Below are 18,588 nucleotides of genomic sequence, written 5' to 3'. Positions count from 1 at the left end.
AGGGTACAGGTAACACGAAGAAAACAAATATGCAGATTTACTTGTTCCAGTCAACAACAGTAGCTGAAGTTTATTGATTTCAGTTTCAGCAGCTAAAAATCCATGAAAACATTCTTATATGATACAGACAATACTATCCCATATTCAAATTTCTATCAAAGTAATAAAATAGGCGAGGATTTTCTCACAGTCATTGCAATTTACTTATCAATTATTACAATAAAACCTATTTTAAAATGTAAATATTATAAAGTGCAAATAGTTTTTGTATCCCATTGTGATGTAGCAGCTCGATTATATGGAAATATCTAAGTAAAGAGACTGAAAAAAATCTAACTGGAAAAATATAACTACAAAAATAGCTGGACACATTCTCAGCCACTGTCTCTCAACTGTTCCCCTTATATCCACTGTAAAACTATTTCCAAGACACTAATCACATCTATTCAGAAGAAACTAAAATTATATGATTTCAAACTATTTTCATTTAAAAAATAGTCCTTTAACAACTGCTTTTACTCTTCTATCTAATTATATACTCTTAAAGGCCAAATATTCAGTCAGTATACAAAAATAACCACAGCCTTTTATTAAGGATAAGACACCAGATAGGAGTTGATAAGAAAAATAAAGATGTTCTTTGCCTGCCACTACCACCAATACTTTTCAATACAGGAAAACACATTTACTTTTAAAATTTTAAATACATATACATCAAAGTCTTAATAACTTTGTATCAGAGACTTACTACAATCAAATCTGTTCACAGCATCATTAAGTTGTTGGACTGCATGGCCAGTATTTCCTTCGAGATACTTCACGGCACAGCCAAGATGCTCAAAACCTCTCTCTCCAAAAAGCTCTCTCCTGACTAAGAAATCTGCGCTTATAACCCTACAACCCTGGCAAGAAATCTTACCTAGAACATTTTTCTGACCAACAGTCAGATAGAAAAGATAAAATTGATTGATATTTGATTCTGGCATCTGCCTAAGGACACCACAAGAACAATACATTATAAGGTTACTCAAATTATAGGGCTAGCACTATTTTTTTTCTTTTACCTATGCACCTGTCGTCATACTTTCTATGCAAAGGCTGTTTATTAAACTTAAGCAAAACCTCTAACTTCCTATTTGTAATGGTCTGAGCTTTTCCATATTCAATGTATGTTTCAACAAGAAAAACCCCAAATTGATTTAAAGTACAAAGCAGCAGCTATCTCATCCACAAATGAAAACTACAGCGATGTTCTGCTCTTCCTAAAACAAGCTTGAAGCCACGATTATATTAAAGACACAGATGTGAGGGGATTTTTCAATTTCCAAACAGACATGCAAACAAAGTATTACAGTTCAGGGGTGCAGGTAAATAAATAAGCAAGAAAACTACGTGACGTCTGTGCAGCGTCCTCTCAAATCCTGCAATCCCTTCTAGAAAGTCTGGGTCTACATCTCCCTCTTCTTTACTCATGTTCTTCTCGCATGGCTTGGTCTCAGAAACTTTCCATGCCTGTAACGGAAACTTGAGCCAACTTCTTAAATGTATGATTTCTTCATCTCCACTCATCATCCACTTCTGTTTCTGAGAAGCTCCTCATCATGACACCTGTATCTCAAGAAGCAAAACAGGAAACATCACAGGGATGAAGCAATGAAAGATGAATAATAATATGCCTCTGTGTCTTTAATAAAATCCCAACTTTCATTCAAGTTCCTTTTAGGAAATCAGAGTTCCTTTCACAAGCACAAAGCTTACAAACCTAGTTTGGCAAAACATCGCGTGCCAAAAACAGGGTAACCAATCTCCCAATCTGCACCTCTGATCCTGACACCATGAGCAGGAGAAATCCTGCACCAGCTAGCCTTACACACTGTGGAAAATATGACCTGGTGCCAAGCTTGCAGAACTAGTCTGCGGCAGCCAGCTCAACTAAAAGAAACTGCTGACCCATCTGCTGACTTACCCGCTACTGAAAACAATGCCAGTTATCTTTACCCAGGACTCACTTGTCCAAGTAGAGCTCAAGCCCACAAGTTAGATTAAAAACAAAGATGTGAGTAAGCTTCTCCTCTACTTTTCCCATTGCTCCCTAATCTGCACAACTTCCATAGCACACAGTTTGTGGTTTTATACACTTATCAGGTACAAGAGAAGACAAAGCTTTCTCTGTGTTACAGCAGCTTAACTACAAGGTGACAATGGCCTAAGGTACTTGCAACCTGTCATAAAACTTGGCATTGGGGTAGAGGGCACTTGCCTGTTTCTGCCATCCAAAACTTGGGGTCAAACAGGCCCAAAGCCAAGAGCAGCACTGTTTAGAGTCTAACAACAGAACAGCAAAGGGATGACTCATCTGCAAAATGGACACACAACCCTCTTGTGTCCAAAGCTGCAGCTTAAACCATCTGCCTGCTTTACAGTTTTGCCTGAATGCTGAATAAGGGGGTACAGGAGAATTATTTCTGCAGCCTCCCCAGCCAAGAAGCCTTCAGAGCAGATAAGCAGGCACCAAAACCATTCTGCCAGCCAGCTCTCAGTGAAACAGAAGCATGAAAGTCATTTTATCTCTCCCTTTTAGGGTTAAGGCCGCATTTAAATAAACATTAGCATCAAAACCTCTTTGTACTAGAAGCAGAGCAGACCCTACATCTTATCAGCTACCACCTAAACTTCTCATAATTCTACATCCCATCTAAAATCCTTCTTTATTCTGCAAAAACAGTTGACAGCAGAATGCTCCATATGCATTAATCAGAAAGACAGAGTAGTCCTTCCCCAACTCCTCCCTGTGAAAAGGGGCTCATTTTGGCTTTCTTACTGCAGAAATGAGGGACAGCTGTAGGGACAGAGTCCCACCAGAGCACAAAGTTTTGGCTTTGCTTCTTGCACATCACAGTTGAGAAGATAACTGAGCCTTAGTCAAATCAAGAAACCCTCTGAGAGCGCTCTGGGTATTGCAGAAAAAACATCTTTTAAGTAACTGGACAGAAATGTATTTGCTGTGCTGAGATTACATGTCAAAGGAAAATACGTACTCCCCCAATTCTGAACTCTTGATTAAGTCCTTACCCTCAAAAGTGATCAGAAGGCAAACAGTCCTGAAAGCTCGTGCCTCAGTGATCATGCCTGCTACTGAGACATGCTACTGCCTACTCAGGAAAGGTAACTATCACAGATTTCAAGAGCTTAAAAGCTTTCAAAAGCACTAAAGTTGAGGCAGTCACAAATGTCCAGCTGTCAGGACATCCAGAATTATTTTATAATATATATACCATTCAATTATTTTACACCACAGTGATTCTTAATCTTTTATCATGATGATCACTGTATACAAGAAGCAGAAACCATAATTTTACTGTTCGATAGTCATCATAACTCCATATTCTTTCTGAGCAGCAGAAATTAACTGAGGACAAGTAATTCAATCTATTATTGACATCTTCACTTGTTAATCAGATGTCTACAGTCATCTTGCACACCATACACACTACAAGACATCCAGGCTGCTCACTGTGGCATGCAGAAAGAGAACTGCAGGAAAAGGTTAATAGTTGTCCAAAAGATCTGATGCTGGCTGCCACCTGAAACAACCTAGGAATTTTCAGTTTTCTTTTGAAGAGACAATTTACTGGCAGGCTGGTGCTTCTAACTTTGATCTTCCTTCCTTCCAACACCAGCAGAAGCTCAGTAACAGAAGTTCTGAAGCTTTGTAGCTCAGTAACAAAACACAGAAACCTCCCAGAATGTTAACTCAATTACAGTATTTTGGCAAGGAAACCTTTCCCTTGTACCTAGGGGGAAATCTTAAAAGATTAAACAGTGCATGTTTTAAAAGTACACACGCCTCAATTATTTGGTGTAACTCTTCATTCACCTGATTGCTTTGAGAGAAAAAATATTCTTCAGTAACTTGCTTGAAATACTGAAAGCGTTCCTTGTTTCCCAAAGAAACAATGGTTATACAACCCCACCGATTGTTCCATGCAAGGAAATGTAAACTATAAGGCCAATTTCAACCTAGTCTCCTGCAAAAGTTAGGAGATTTCAGAGGTGCTCAATTCCCACAGCAGACTTGCAAAAGTAAGCAACCAAGGCAGTCACCTGAGCAAAAGGTCTGGCTCTCAAACATCAGGGAGACAGCATGTTTTGATTAAATATGCCCAAGAACTAACTACAAGGCAGTGAGAAGCTGCTCAGGCACTGTGCTGTGGGGAAAATCAGGGATGCTGACAGCACTGCTGTGTAATGGAAAGAGAGAAAGAAGGAAAAATGTGTAAGGTACTGCAGTGCCACCAAAACCAAGAGAGCTGCAGGAAAGATTTATCTTCAGTAGTTCAGCTGCTCACAGAGCTACCTTTGAATCTATGGAGCAATACAGCAATGCCTTATGAGCCCATCACATCTTCCATCTCTACGTGGGCTGCTGCTGACATGTCAACAGGCAATTCTCAGGATTCATTAAAGGCACTTGGACAACAGCTGTCCTGTTTCACCAATGGGAATCTGGAAAAGCAGACATACACTGCAGCACAGGTGGCCTCAGAAACCACCCCCCCAAAAAAAATATGCTTTTCAAACCCTTCAACAAGATCCTACCCAGGCACTGGCACGACAGGTCAGACTGCTGGTCCATTTTTCTGAGAATCCTGCCTCCTGTGATCAGGACCAGATGCTACAGAAGGTAGAACAGTTCAGGTAGTGAGCAATGATGTAATTCCCCCAAAAGGGAAATTCCTTCCTGACCTCATCAATAAGCATGAAGGTTTATGTGCTTAATTTATTTTTAATCCTATTTACAGCAACTCTGGACATTGTCATTAAATATATAAATGCCCAAGTCTGCTTGGAATCCGACTAAACTTTTGCTCTCGGTACTATTGTGTGGTGTGTTTATGCCTAATGTCATTTAAATATCCCTTTGTTCTTGCACTATGGGAACTAGCATAACCATTAACCACTTCTGTTCCCCTTCCAAGAGCTCTAGCCTGCCTTGCACCATAAATTTCCATGCCACACTATGCCCTGTGACAGGACACAATCTGAGGATCTTCAAGGAAACTACTGAGCAAATTCTATTAGATATCTAGCAACATTTAAGCTACACTTCTGGGATCTGCAGGAAAGTTGGCAGTTGCACCAAGATTTCAGCAGGCTCTCCCTTCTAGATCTTGCAAGCTCACTTTCATGTCGTTTTCCACTCCAGGGATGCCACTCTTATAAGCAAGATGTTTTGTTCTATGTTGTGCACTTTGAAACCCTCCTTCAATATTCTGATAAATTTACTTAGAACAGAGGGCTGTACAGGAACCTCTCTGAGCAAAGAACTGCCCTCTCATCTCCATACCTGAATAAAGAACAACAGGGCCAAACCATGCAACACCAATCCTATTTTGCTCTTGGCTGATGTTCTTGTGGGCTGCAAGTTCCCCCGTGCAATAACTTTAGCCTGTGTTGCTACTTTTGTTCCTTATGGATGAGCTCATGGCACATTCATCATGATTATTGTGCCAAGTACTTATTAAAGCTCCAGTGCTCTCTGCTGTTTCTGCTCACACAATGTATGCATCAACGTATAAAGCCACACCTTCATTCAACAAAAGCTTGGTGGGGAAAAAAAAAAAAAATATATGCAAGCAGCAGACAAGAAAGGGAGACTCTTAAAGCACACTTGAAGTTCTGGATCCTCCCCAAAACCTGCTTTCAGTCATTACTTGGGCTGCATTTTCTTCTCCAAGCCTTTGAAGCTAAAACTTTGGACTCCAGGCCACAGGTTCTCAGTCCGAAAGTCTTCAGGAAAGAAAGAGAGAAAGGCTGGTATCTCATGGGAAGATGGCCTCCCAAGGAGATGACAGAGTTTTTACAGCATCCGTGAGAAATACCACACAGTCATCACTGTTTGACCACAAATGTTGTGATTATGGGCTTGGAACTGGTGAGCTATGGTAAGAGAATACTTCTTTGCCTCAACCAAAATGAAAATTATACCATTTCATCTCTCTTTGGAACAACCTTCAGGCAAGCAAGGGGGTGAGAGAAAAAGCCTGTTCCAGCTTATGGTTCAGAAACAAATGAAGTTCTTTAATGATCAAAATAGCAGTAACAGAAGTGGTAAAAGGCCCCACTTTGTCAACAGTTACCTCATTAAATAATCCAAACACATGCAACTTTTTTCTCTATTTGAGTATCAGAGACTGATTAGTCAATAAAGTGACAGGTCTCATAATGGCAGTAAAATTCTCCTTTCACATATTTCTCAAAGACCTCTTCATGCTGTTTAATAGTTACAGAGGTCTTAGAAACTCTGTTTCAGAGCAAAGATCTTGACGGTTTCTTTCCAAGAGGCCATAAACGTTTTCCTGTTCTTCAGTCTCACATGTGTAAAGACAATGTACTGAGCTGGGTACTTGTACAATGGTCTTAGGCAATGCTGAAAGAGCGGTCCAAGCCACAAGGCTCAGAGCACTGCCATACCAGCACCGCCAGGACCTCGGATCAGCCAGCGAGTGGTTTGCCCTTGGCATTCCAGAATGTGCTGAGGTTGAAAGGGAAGACAATAATGATACAGAACAATTCTCCCATCAGCAGTGGCAAAAGTAATCTCAGAGGCACAGAGTGCAATGCTTTCACCACTTTGGAGTCATTACTGACTTTGAAGTCGAAGTGATATTTTCTGTTTGTCACACACAGAAGCCGACTCTGGGTAAGGAGACTTTTTTTAACGGACTCAACTCAGGTATTTCTGGTTGCTAAAATTCTCAATCTGTTGTGATAAAATTAGCTTTAAATAAATGTACAATACAAGCAGTACATACTTTGCCTAAGAAAAAACCTGCTGGCCACTTACAGATCATGTGAACCCAGTTATTTAGCTGAGCTAAAAACATCAATTATTCTGAGCCTTATCTGACTGTAGATTTGGATCTGTTTAACAACAGCACTGCCACATATCAAAACGCATGACAACCCACAGTTCTTTACTAAAGCCAGGAAAAGTTCCTGTAAACAATGGTTGCTGCCATTTAACAACACAGTCATGAGGAAAAGAGGTAAGAGGAAAAAACCTGCACCTTTGCCTCTATCTGAAAAGAAAAAGCAACTTTCCCTCTTCTGTCAGTCCACCCTTCCTTCCATATTACAGTAGAAAGAAATGAGCTGCCTTCAACTACCACTCCCTGATGTTCACCAACCAAAGCTATGGAAGATGATAATCTCATTTTTTTCCCCCTTTGCAAGGTTTTCATCAACCAGTACAAATTCTGCTCTGTTCTTTCAACCAGTGTCACAGAACCTGGCTCTGTACTGCTTATCACCATGATCCAAGCAACAGCAAAATAGTCACTCAAACATACCTAGAGCTCAGTGGTGGGTAAAGTTCACAGCAGCTGTTTGAGTCCCAGAAAGACATCTGAGAGAAGCGCCATAAATAACGACATCACATGGAGTCTCCCATTGCACAACCCACATACATCTTCCCTGCTCAGGAATTCACGCCTCGCACCCTCCGCTGTCAGTCAAGAGCATATTACAAACCATGTTTCCAAGATGATCCAGAGGATATTTTGGAAAGTAATACAGCCCTCCGGTTGGCGGAGTCTTTTCAAAATACCTGTTCTACTCCATTACGAAAATGACAAATATTGCTACCATCTTATCAAACCATGGTCTTTCTCAGGAGCAAACTGTAGATCCACCTGTGCATTTTATACATCATAGATGTCCAAAACCAGTTCCAGCAAGTCTGATAGCCTGGCAGAAACTGAAGGGGACTACTCCTTCGCAGACTCAGGATCTAAGTTCTTCTTCAGATATGCAAATGTAAAGTATTTTCTCAGACTACAGTTTCAGTAAACCCCAAATTTGAACAGCCCCTTTTCAAGATTAATTTATTTCACTGCTAGATTAAAATTAAACCAAATTCTCTTAAAATACTTCATTCCTAGGCATTTGCAAGGAGAGAATCACTTTTCAAAGCAGTCCCTAGATATAATTTTATAAAAATGAGATTTTTTTTCCTGGAGTTTTGCCACAAATTGCCTTTGAGGGCTTGGTTCAGAAATTCCAAACTTAGTTTATTGTTTTTCATATTGAGAACTAATTCCTTTTAGCAATTCTGTTAATCTTGGAGTTTGAAGTTATTTTTATTAAAGTAACGCCCAGAGTTTATATATTCCATAAAAAGATCAGGAATTATTTTTATTAAAGTAACACCCAAAGCTTAGGCATTCCTTTCAAAAATAAGGCAAAGCACCTTCATTCTTAAAAAGGTTCTTAGTCTTCAATGCAAACACAAATTTCACAAAGACAGCTGAGCACTGCTAAGTTTTATCAGCCATTTTTTATCAGAGACTTGAGGAAAAAAGTAATTAAGGCAGGATTTTTCTATGTTTCTGCCCAAAAAAATCATGAGCCTTTTGCTCCAAACAGTACATGTGTCTTTTTTTTTTTCCTCCCTTCTTGCCTTCTGTTACAGAAGAAGCATCACCGATTTCCACTCCCTGATGTCAGATTTCTCATGAGACATTTGTGCTGGCTCTGGGCTGCTCTGCCAGCAGTCAGTACCTCTGGTCATCCTCTGTATCTCTCCCTCAGCCAGCAGCGAGGCCTCTCAACCCAGGCAATGCCAGCTTCTGGTGGAGCTTGTTAGACTACAAAAAACTGGATCATAGCCCTTAACTCTTATGCCACAACAGATGCGGGGCTGCAAAGTGAAGGCTCTTACCTCCATTCTCGAGGGCCTGAGGCACTGAAACCTTCTGCTCCTCAACGGCACCCCTGTCTCAAGGACAAGACCGAGTGCTGCCTTTTGTTTGCATGACTACATTAATAAACAACACCCAGGCTCCTCACCATGACTAAAGTGCAGTTTAAGTGTTTGGAGGGGACAGGGAACGCCTTTTGATCACTGCTTCTGATCTGGAGCATAAGCAACCATGACTGAAGACTCCCCTTTGTCAGCAAGCCTCCTCCAATTGCTGTTGCTCCTTAGGCATAACAGGCCAAAGACATCATGGATTTAATAACACGTTTTCTAACAATGTGCTGCTTCCCTGTTGAAGAAGGCACGCAATGACAATTTTCAATTTCTTTAATGCAGAAATTAGGGCTGGGACAAAATCTTTTCAATTCCTCCAAAAGAGATGTTAAGTTGCAACATCCCCACCTTGCTCCCTGCAGCGTGTATAATTTCAGCTTGCTCAACAGCATGGGCACTCCTGAGTTCAGGAAGACTTTAAAAGGAGCGATTAAAGCTCACGGAAGTAAGCTAACATGAATAAACTGCCCAGGCAACAGGAAAACATTCCAGAGCCCTGTGCTGTCACCAGGCTTTTGTCCAATGCTGCTTAATCATATATGCAAAACATAAATTACAGAAAGATTCATCACTGGTTAGAATATTCATAATTAATAATTTTGCATTGCACTGAAGGAGCTTCCCTGCAAACTGTCCTCAGACAAAAGCACTGGGATCTTCTCTCCATTCTCAGAGCTTCTACTGGCATCATAAGTACTAGTGGTACAACAAAGGCTTCCTCTGTGGGTCTTTTCAATAGGTCAAGCAGTTTTGGAAGGAAAGTTTGAGAGCAAGTTTAGGACCACTCAAGCATCACTCTGCTGAAATTCCTAAATCCTGTGGCTGGCTATAAGGCATCATGGCAGCTGCTGCAAGACACGTTCTCATCTGGGCTCGGCTTGCACATACCAGCTCATACTATCTGGGCATGTAACACTGGACTGAAACACAAAATGCTCGTGGCACAGGGGAGGAAATTTTCACTACAAGGCTCTCAGAGTTTACGACGTCTTCTTTAAACACAGACATACTCATAGCTTAAATACTTAAGACCCTCTTGAGCCTTGTCACAGAGCTGTATCAAAATCCTTTGATCTTCTGCGCAGTGCTGAGTAAAAAACCTAGCCAGCCACATTTTGGGTTACGAGGAGAGAGATGACTTTTCCACCACTTAACAGAAGATTATAGTTTTCACATAAGATTATAGAGGCATGGTTGTAATGCCATCTGAAGAATGCATTTACAAAGATCTGACATTCAGCAGCTCACGTGGAGACAACAGAGTGGTCAGATTCTCAAAAACTTTGGAGTTATAATTGAGAGCAACTTGTTAATGACTTTCTGCAGTATCTTACAGATGTAAAGTTTTAACTGCTTAGAAAGCCTTCCCTCACATGCTTCATGTGATCAGACACCATTTAATCTAGACAGCATAACAGCTTTTTAAACAGTATTGGGTAAGCTAGAAACAGTTCCCTCTGTACAGCATTCTCAAAAATAAATGTAACTGAAGATAACTTTGGCCCAATTTTTGTTAGGTCATAACTTTCCCCATCCAGCATATCCAAAGTTCTGCATTAACTAAGTTCTATGAGAGTTTGAGAAGCTGCTCCTGTGCATGCCTATAAGCCTGACTACTAAAAATGGATGCATAAAACAAATCTATTGTCTCTCTACCCTATCTGCCTTTGCTTTTAGAATCATGAATTAACAGGTAAAAATCAGTGCAGATATTTGACTACAGTCAAAAGCTGACTACACCTTCTCTCCCAACACATACTTGTACTGTACAGCTGAAAACATAAACCCCCTTGCAGAACAGGGTATAGTTTCACTGGGACAGAACTCCCGTGGCTGCACTTGCCAGGAAAACAAACCACGACCTGCCCTTCGCTCATGGCTCAAGCAGCACACTTAGAACACCCTAGCACAGGCAAAAGGCACGGGCCCTAGAAAACCTTTTGCTTTTGCTACTTCTCCTTACAAGCTTTTTGTTCTGGACAAGTAAGTCTGAGATGCTCCTGCCACCGCCCCAGGTCCATGAATACAAACGAAGCCGCACGCTGCTCCAGATTTCGAAGCCCTTCACGGTGCTTTCAGCTGAACTGAGAGGCAAACCGTGAAATGATTATCTGCAGCCCGAAAGGCGGCTGTGCTGGGAAAGCGGCAGGGCGCCGGTTCATTCTCCGCCACGCAGCTCCACTGAAGCGAGCGGAGCCGCACCGGGGCTGCGGCGGGCAGCGGCGCCGGCCGAGATGCGCCATTGGAAAGGCTCCGTTCCCTGCCGGCCCGCCGGGTGGGCAGGGCCGGTGGGAAGGAGGGAGGGCTCAGCTGTCCGGACCGCCACGAGCCCCCGTGCCGGGACATCACCGCGGCGCGAACGCGGGCACGGGACACGCGGGAAGCGCTCCCGCGGAGGATGGAGCGGAGCGCTCCCGCGGAGGACGGCCGTGCCGGCCCGGCGGCGGCACCAAGCCCTCCCGCGGGAATGGAGCCGGACCCGGACACCCCTTCCCCGCCCCCGACCGTGCTTTCTCCTCGGGCGACCCCTTCCCGCCTCGCCACGGCCCCCGGCGAGGCGCCCCTTCCCCTCCCCTCGGCGCGGACGGGCGCGGGGGGCGGCGGGGGCTCGGGCGGCGCGGCCCCACTCACCGCCCGGCGGGCGCCTCCGGCCTCCGAGCAGCAGCGGCAGCGGCGGCGGCAGCAGCAGCGGGAGCCGGCGCGTCCCGGAGACGGAAGCGCGGGAGGAAGTGAGGTCGCGCCAAGGGGAAACGGCGCCGTTTCCGGGAGGTGGAGGGGGTTGCGGACCGGAGATTTCCCCTGAGCCCGGGGAGCTCTGCTGGGCGTGGATCTCTGTGCCCCGTAAACCCCGCGGAGTGACGGGGACGCGCTGCGGAGCGGGGTCATCACACGGGCACAGTAACGTGGGGAGGACACAGCACCGGCGGCCCCGGGGCTCCGCGCCCTCCCCGCTCCCCGCGCCCGCCAGTCCTCGGCCCCGCGCAGTGACCCCGCTGTTTTCCGCAGTTCCTTACAGCGAGGAAGCTGTCACAGGGAGCCACCCTTCACCCAAAGGAGCCCTTCCATGGGGCAAACCTTCTGCCACTGTCAGTTCGGCCGGGTCACGTTTTACAGTCCTACAGACACTGAAGTACAGATCACTTCAATATAGTAAAATTTGGTGCTCAAAGCCAAGTTTCTTAATATTCAAATGTAACCGCAGTGGTGCTCACCACTGCTCCAAGACTTAATAGATTTCAGAGCAAAACAGGTGAGAACCTCTGGACATAAACACCCAGCACTGTGCTGGTTGTCCATCATTCGGCCAACTCACATTGTATAACCTTAGGAATTACAGCATGATACATCTTCAAATAGTTTTCATGATTAGATGCTTTTATTAAAAAGTAATTTCTGCAGAATCCTTTCAATTTACTGATTTTGAGATTTACCTAGAAAGAAAAAGTAACTGCAGTGTGAAGTCTCTTTTGGACAAGCTATGACCTGCTTATACCGATTTTTACAGACAGACCCATTCTTTACAGCAATTTGACTAAATTAAGCTAACCACCTTTGCTATTAACATTAGAGTAGTGGCTTTAAGTGTCTTCTAGATGTGTAGTTCACTGTGTACGTCTCAAAGTTTCTCCAGGAAAGGTTCACAGTATTGCATACACAACTCCCAAATAAACAGAGAGCAGAACTTTTCTGCACTACCACCAGTGACACTGGGCTCTCAAAGCTTCACCTTCACCGGGCAGTATGACCCAGTGCCTTCAGTCACACTTACTGACTGTATTCAGCAAATTCAACAACTCATCATCAAGGAACACAAGGCTTTCCAGGCAGACAGGTACTGCCTCGCTTTCTCCAGGGTGCTGTTGCCAGAGAAGGTAGGAGCTGATTTCCAAGGTGCTGGCAGAGAGAAATAATTTCAGACATTGCTAAGACTGCACTTCCCTGCCCTCATGTTCCTCTGAGCAGGTCTGCCCTGTGCTGGGTGCTTTCATGCTGAATGTTCCAGTGAGCACTCGCTTTACCGCACGAGGGCTCAGAGAAAAGCTACTAAGAACAAACTTTTAGGGACAGTCCACTCCCTTTCCCCCTTGCCTTCAGCTATGTGTCAATTAAAAACCATTGAAAATAGCTCCACATTGACTCTTAAAATCAGCACTGGATATATGTCCTGAGTTCCTACAGAACTGTGGGCTTCATTCCACTGAGAGCTGTACGCTTTCAGTCTGTTTTGGTGGCTGCTGCTGCTGCTGTTCATACTTCCTTGCTGAAAAAAAGAAACACCAATCAACAACGATTATACAATTTATTTTATATTATTGTTATTATTATTGTATTATTTATTACATACATATACATACATGTACATATATATGCTTATATATATTCATGTAACTATGACAACAATCAAGAAACAGACGTAACATCAGAGAACCTTAATTCAGCCACACAAGGCAAAGTTTCAGTCACCTTGTGGAACTTCACCTTATAAATGCTGAACAGTAGAGTCATAGCAAAATGTCAGTGAATCAATGGCAGAGAACTATGATTCCATTCAGGTCCTTTTATTAAAATAAAAATAAATAAAATTAAAGGCTATGGCTTCAGAAGTTTTATTACCGATGACCTGAAAGCCTCAATAGTCACAAGGCTGATGTCCACATTTCTCATCTTCTCCACAATATACAAGCCACAAGCTAACAATTACACTGACTTCAAAATTAATCTGGTTAGCAAGGCAAAGGGAGATCAAAGAGCTGTGTGCAGTGGTACAAACACCATCAGCAAATGCCAGCAGGCATTCCACTGTAGGAAGAACATCCAATTTTGTTCCTACAGAATGCAATGGCCTGGTGTAAGAATCTTTACATCAAGTCTTTGCATTTAAAAGGTGGTTTCAGACCACTAAGAGGTTTCTCTGTATTTCCTCTAGGCATGCACGCAGGGCAGGTGCGAAGCAAGGTTGTGTTTCTCTGAATTGGACCACTGGACTATCACGGGCATGGGGCTCTTTCCTGCCTCCATCCTGACCCTCAGCATTGAGATTGGAGCAGCAACACTTGTTGGTACAGTAAAATCCTAATTTATTTTCAATTTATGTGGTTGTCTTATCATTCCACAGTCCTCTCAACTTTTTTACAAATCCGTCCAGGTATTCACGACACCCAGACCTTCCCAGCTCTTTCAAAGTGTAACATGGGATTCATTGTGACGTTTGCTTTAGGACGATTGCACAGCCGCTCCCTCGCTCCGTATTTCCTCACGCAGCAGTCCTGCGGCCCCGGCTGCTGCCCAGCCCCTGCTCCTGCTCCTCACAGGGCGCCACAGCACCGAGGGCGTTCCCGCTGCACCAGCCTCGAGGCCGCCCCTCTAGAAACGGCCCCCAGCAGCCCGCAGGCCCGGGGGATCCCCGTTTCCCTCCGACTTACCGATGGAGTACATCTCCAGCTGCTGCCGCAGGCGGATCTTCTTCATGCTGTCGTAGAAGTTGGGCTCGGGCGGCGTCTCGGCGGCCGGGGGCAGGGTGAAGATGCGCATGATCCTCCTCTTGTTCCTGCGAGCAGGAGGGAGGGGGGCGCGGCGGTGAGGGCACGGCGGGGAGGGCGGGCGCCCCTGCACGTGCGGGCCCCGCGGGAGCCCCCGCCCTGCCCCGCCCGGGCCGCCTCTCACCGCCGCGCGTAGACGAGGAGGGCGAGGCTGGCCAGCACCACCAGCAGGTACACGTTGGTGGCCTCGTTCCACGCCTCGTGCACCGAGTAGTCGATGGCGCCGCCGTCGCCCAGCGCCGCCGAGGCGCCGCCGCCGCCGGCCCCCGCTGCCGCCGCCGCCGCCATGGGGAGCGCGGCCGGCAGGGGCGGCCCCGGCCCCGGGAAGTGACGTCAGGGCGGTGCCGCGCGCCATGGCGGGGGGGCGCCGAGGGGCGCCGGGAGTTGCATTTAGCGCTGACAGTGAACTGTGCCGGGGAACGCTAATGCCGCTGTTTGCCAACATGTATACGCAGGAAAAAATTTTGATAGTCGGCGCGCCGGGTTTGTGGGACACCGCCCAGCACCTGGGCTTGTGCACTGTGAAATAAATCAGAGAATCAGTGAGGTTGGAAAAGAGCTCTGAGGCCATCGAGTCCATCCCGTGAGCGAATACCTTGTCAGCCAGACCATGGCACCGAGTGCCACATCCAGCCTCTCCTTAAACACCTCGGGGAGGGTGACTCTGCCACCTCCCTGGGCACACCAGTCCAGTGTCAAATCACCCTTCCTGTGAAGAAATTCCTCCTAATGTCCAACCTAAACCTCTGCTGGCACAACTTAAAACCACGCCCTGACACTTGTCACCATGGAGAAAAGGCCGACCCTCAGCCGGGTACAAGCTCCTTTCAGGGAGCTGTAGAGAGAATAAGCAATGTCTCTTTCAGAAGAGGTTCAGATTGTCACGAGCTCTCGCTTTTCTCATATAGGAACTAAATGTAACAGTTTAAATTTGTCAAAATAGAAAGAGCACTTTCTGAAAAAGCGCTTTCTGAAAGACTTTGTGCCTTTTTTTTTTTTTTTTTTTGTACCAAAATGGGAGTTGCTGGATATTCAGATGCTGGAATAATATAGCTTTATTGATGGTCCATATGATGCTGTTGCCAAAAAGCATAATTCTAGGATTTTGCTTTGGCAGAGCAAGTGTTTCAGCTCAGAACCTGGAAAAGTTTTCTGAACTGCTTACTGAGATGCAGGTAAACTAGGCTGCTCTAACACTCACACACAAACTTTTTCCCTAATGCCTGATGTGGAATGTTTCAGCTACATGACAGCTTAGGTGTGCTTTTCGCTAGGGCCTTCTGCTTCTTTCTATCCACCTCTGATACTTCCTTTTGCCATAGCTTCCTTCAGATACTAGAACTGTTACAATTTAGGCATCAGTGATATGGTCCATGCTCAGCATGTGTTTGGGGTATGTGCTTGTGTTATGGTTATCCATCTTCACCCTTTATAAGACAATAAAGGGGGAAAACTCAAGTATTTCTGGAGTGTGATTTATTTAACCTGTGTCAAACATTCAGAATCATGCCTCCTGTGCCTGGGAAATGCTCTGATCCCTTACTGAGTGCAAGGAGTCTAGACACCTCATTTGGATGGCACTTGCTTTGCAGATGTCTAATCAGCCTGAGGAAACTCTATCCTTTGGGGAGCTGTGTTCTCACTGTGAGATGCTCCAAGTCTTTCTCTTTCCATGGTATGGAACAGATTCATTTTAAGAGGCCTTAGATCAGGACATAAAAGAATATGAGTGAAAATGACAATATAAAAAAACCAAAACAACCTAAGGCACTGGTGTCATGAGAAAAGTTCCTTGCCCCACATGGTGTGGGAAAGGAGGATAGAATAGCAATTAGACATAATTCTAGGTCATTAAATTGGGATGGCACCCATTCACAGAACTGTGGTAACCACTAAGAGAGATTAAAAAAAAAGTCACTTATGCAACACGACAAAAGACATTTAATTAAGCATGGTTTCAGAGGGATTTTAAGCAGTTTCCTGTGAAGTTGAGGCTTTTTGTTTGCTTTTCTAGTATGTTGAACTTCTCTGCTAACAAGCCTGACAAGAAAGCATCACGCATCTTTGAAGAAAAGTGGAAAGAACAAATGTAAGTAACTTTGGTGCTCTTTATAGTGCATTACTGTCTCTAGACCTCAGCTGAGATCAGGCTCCCTTGGATGGGGAGGAGAGAAGCTGCATTTAAGCTGTAACTAAAGGCACTGTTTGTATTAACACTGCAGTTCACTCTGGACAAGCTGGGAAGGAGCTGGGACACCCCAGGACTCTGCCCACAGCCTCCCATGCAGAGGGAACCAAGGATTGTCTCCACAAAGCATGACCTCAGGTCCTGGCATTTCCTCTGCAGCCTCCAGCACACAGAAACAGACTGCCTCACTCAGCATTGCCCAGCTCGTTGAATTTAATGAAATGCTTGATTTCTGACTTCGATTATCCACCTGCCCCCAACCTAAAAGACAGGCAGAGACAGATTTTCTGCTTCCACATACCCCTCTGAATTTAGTAAATGTGAATCAGTGGATAGGACAGGGTTAGACTGAGGAGCATAACAGCTGGTGCTGCCCTGAGTGTGACAGCCTTGCAGACCTGAGGAAAAGGGGGGATCTTCCCCCTGTTTGACTGTAGAAATAGGAGTTCTGGGGGTGAAGGCCTTCTGCATGACTTCCTTGAAGAATCTGCCTCAAACAGCAAAGGACTCTTAGACCTACAGGTTAGCTTGCCTGGTACACTGTTATTTCCTTTTAGATCTTGGGCTTTTGTTTCAGTCTTGGGCTCCTAAAACACATTCAGAAGTGGGAATGCAAGCTGCTCTTGAATTCAGTCAGAGCACGGTCAGTCCTTGCAGTTGCAATTTTGTGTTAGAATTGTGTTACCTGTCCATGTAGGTTAGGTAGCACATTTATTTGTGGCTTGGATGAGGCAGCATGGGATGACCAATACTTGTGCATGCTGTTCATGCATGAGGATGAACAGCATGCACAAGTTGTTGCTTTATATTTTCTTGTACAAAAGCTGCATGTAGGGAAAGGACTGTCAGTTTGTGCTGTGCCTTTATAGCATCTGACCTGCAGGATCCTGGCCCATGACCAAAGCCTGTAGGCACCAAACTAATAATATGTAATGATAATATATGGCACTGGCATAAGCTTGACATAGTTAATGGAGACCCAAGTTTAGTGGCTAGATTTCCAACATTACAGGCAAATAAGCCTGGAGGGTTTCAGTTTGAGTTAGACACAGCACCCTACTCTCCCTCCATACCAGGAATGAGCTCTTAGGGAGAAAAACACTTTTATGGAGACTTTGTTCATTCCACAAAGAAATCCAGAGTGTACTTGATAAAAGTACTCACTTCAGTCTCATAGATTTATCAAGAGAATTGCTGAAAAGGGTCTTCCAGCTCTACAGGGAAAGAATGCACTTTCCAAAAGTCATTAGCATCCAGCAACTACTAGAAATTTGACCGAGAGCTACTGAATATTATCAGTTTTGAAAATCCAGTTACTGCATATCCAAAATGTGAATGCTGAAACAGTTAGCTTGGTCTTTTAAAAATTATAGCCAAAGAATGTGTGTGTGTGTGTGTGTGTGTGTGTGTGTCTATATATAAATACATCTTTTTTAATGCATTTTGAGTTACCCAGAGCTAAACAGAATCAAAAATTGCTGATATGTAAATATCACTGTAATGTAAATATATTCACCATTTAATCCTGATAAATACTGGATTGTAGACTTCTGAACAGAGACTGACAATTATTGGAAACCTTGTGGTCATCTCAAGTATACAGTGCCTCAATTAAAATAAAACCACAAAATCCTTTTCCTTTTTTAAAAGTACCATGTAGCATATAATTTATTTGCTTGGACTCTACAAATATACACATTATATCATGCCAGAAGAACTTGAGAACCACTTTTTTCTTGTTCCCAGGGTCTCTTGACTGTTGGTAAGACGTTACAGTCATAATGATAGAATCGGTTTACAGTTGCATATTCTGCCAAATAGCTCACAAATTATATTTGGCAAACAAGACTGCCTCTGTTTCACAAAGATAATGATCTGATGTTTTGTTTATGTGGAAAGGAAAATATTATTTTAGAGATTGTGACAGAATTTCAAAAACTTTGTGTGGTATTCTCAACATGTGATACATTTAAAAGTTACCACTCTATTAAATACAGAGTAACACAGATTTTCAACGGATCCTTCAAAAAGAAATAAAAAATCAA

General features: G+C 44.1%; 2 protein-coding genes and 1 long non-coding RNA gene across 6 annotated transcripts in view; 1 reads left to right on the top strand and 2 right to left on the bottom strand.

Annotated features, from left to right (window-relative positions):
- SLC20A2 (solute carrier family 20 member 2) overlaps window positions 1-11,565 on the bottom strand; it is a 56,793-nt gene extending 45,228 nt beyond the window's left edge. For 2 of the 4 annotated variants that reach the window (XM_077177155.1, XM_054633703.2), the window contains exons 1-2: window positions 11,447-11,565; window positions 1,393-1,608 (exon numbers count right to left, since the gene is read on the bottom strand). The gene's annotated coding sequence lies outside the window, so the exon portion shown is untranslated. The remainder of the gene's footprint in view (window positions 1-1,392; window positions 1,609-11,446) is intronic. The other 2 variants (XM_077177156.1, XM_054633702.2) reach the window with 2 other exon arrangements.
- A 604-nt stretch (window positions 11,566-12,169) lies between these two features.
- On the bottom strand, window positions 12,170-14,668 carry SMIM19 (small integral membrane protein 19). Its single transcript, XM_054633187.2, has 3 exons — window positions 14,480-14,668; window positions 14,239-14,363; window positions 12,170-13,076 (listed from the first exon to the last, which is right to left on the bottom strand). Exons 1-3 carry the CDS (start codon window positions 14,641-14,643, stop codon window positions 13,006-13,008), a joined length of 360 nt encoding a protein of 119 aa, XP_054489162.1. The 5' UTR covers window positions 14,644-14,668; the 3' UTR covers window positions 12,170-13,005.
- Window positions 14,669-15,354: 686 nt separating this feature from the next.
- On the top strand, window positions 15,355-16,754 carry LOC143693950 (uncharacterized). The gene is made up of 3 exons (XR_013182048.1): window positions 15,355-15,530; window positions 16,370-16,444; window positions 16,578-16,754. It is a non-coding gene; the product is annotated as an uncharacterized LOC143693950 (long non-coding RNA).
- The last annotated feature ends 1,834 nt before the right edge of the window (window positions 16,755-18,588 follow it).

Source organism: Agelaius phoeniceus, chromosome 4 (genome assembly GCF_051311805.1).
Source record: "Agelaius phoeniceus isolate bAgePho1 chromosome 4, bAgePho1.hap1, whole genome shotgun sequence".
NCBI classification, from domain to species: Eukaryota; Metazoa; Chordata; class Aves; order Passeriformes; family Icteridae; genus Agelaius; species Agelaius phoeniceus.
Note: the sequence above shows the minus strand (reverse complement) of the source record. Positions and strands in the feature narration are given on the sequence as shown.

Excerpts from the sequence above, each read along its gene's own strand:
- SMIM19 (XM_054633187.2), bottom strand. The coding sequence starts at position 14,643 with ATGGCGGCGGCGGCGGCAGCGGGGGCCGGCGGCGGCGGCGCCTCGGCG. Across the intron at positions 14,364-14,479 it reads CTCCTCGTCTACGCGCGGCG|GAACAAGAGGAGGATCATGC; the intron begins GTGAGAGGCGGC and ends TCCTGCTCGCAG. Across the intron at positions 13,077-14,238 it reads GCTGGAGATGTACTCCATCG|CAAGGAAGTATGAACAGCAG; the intron begins GTAAGTCGGAGG and ends TCTTTTTTTCAG.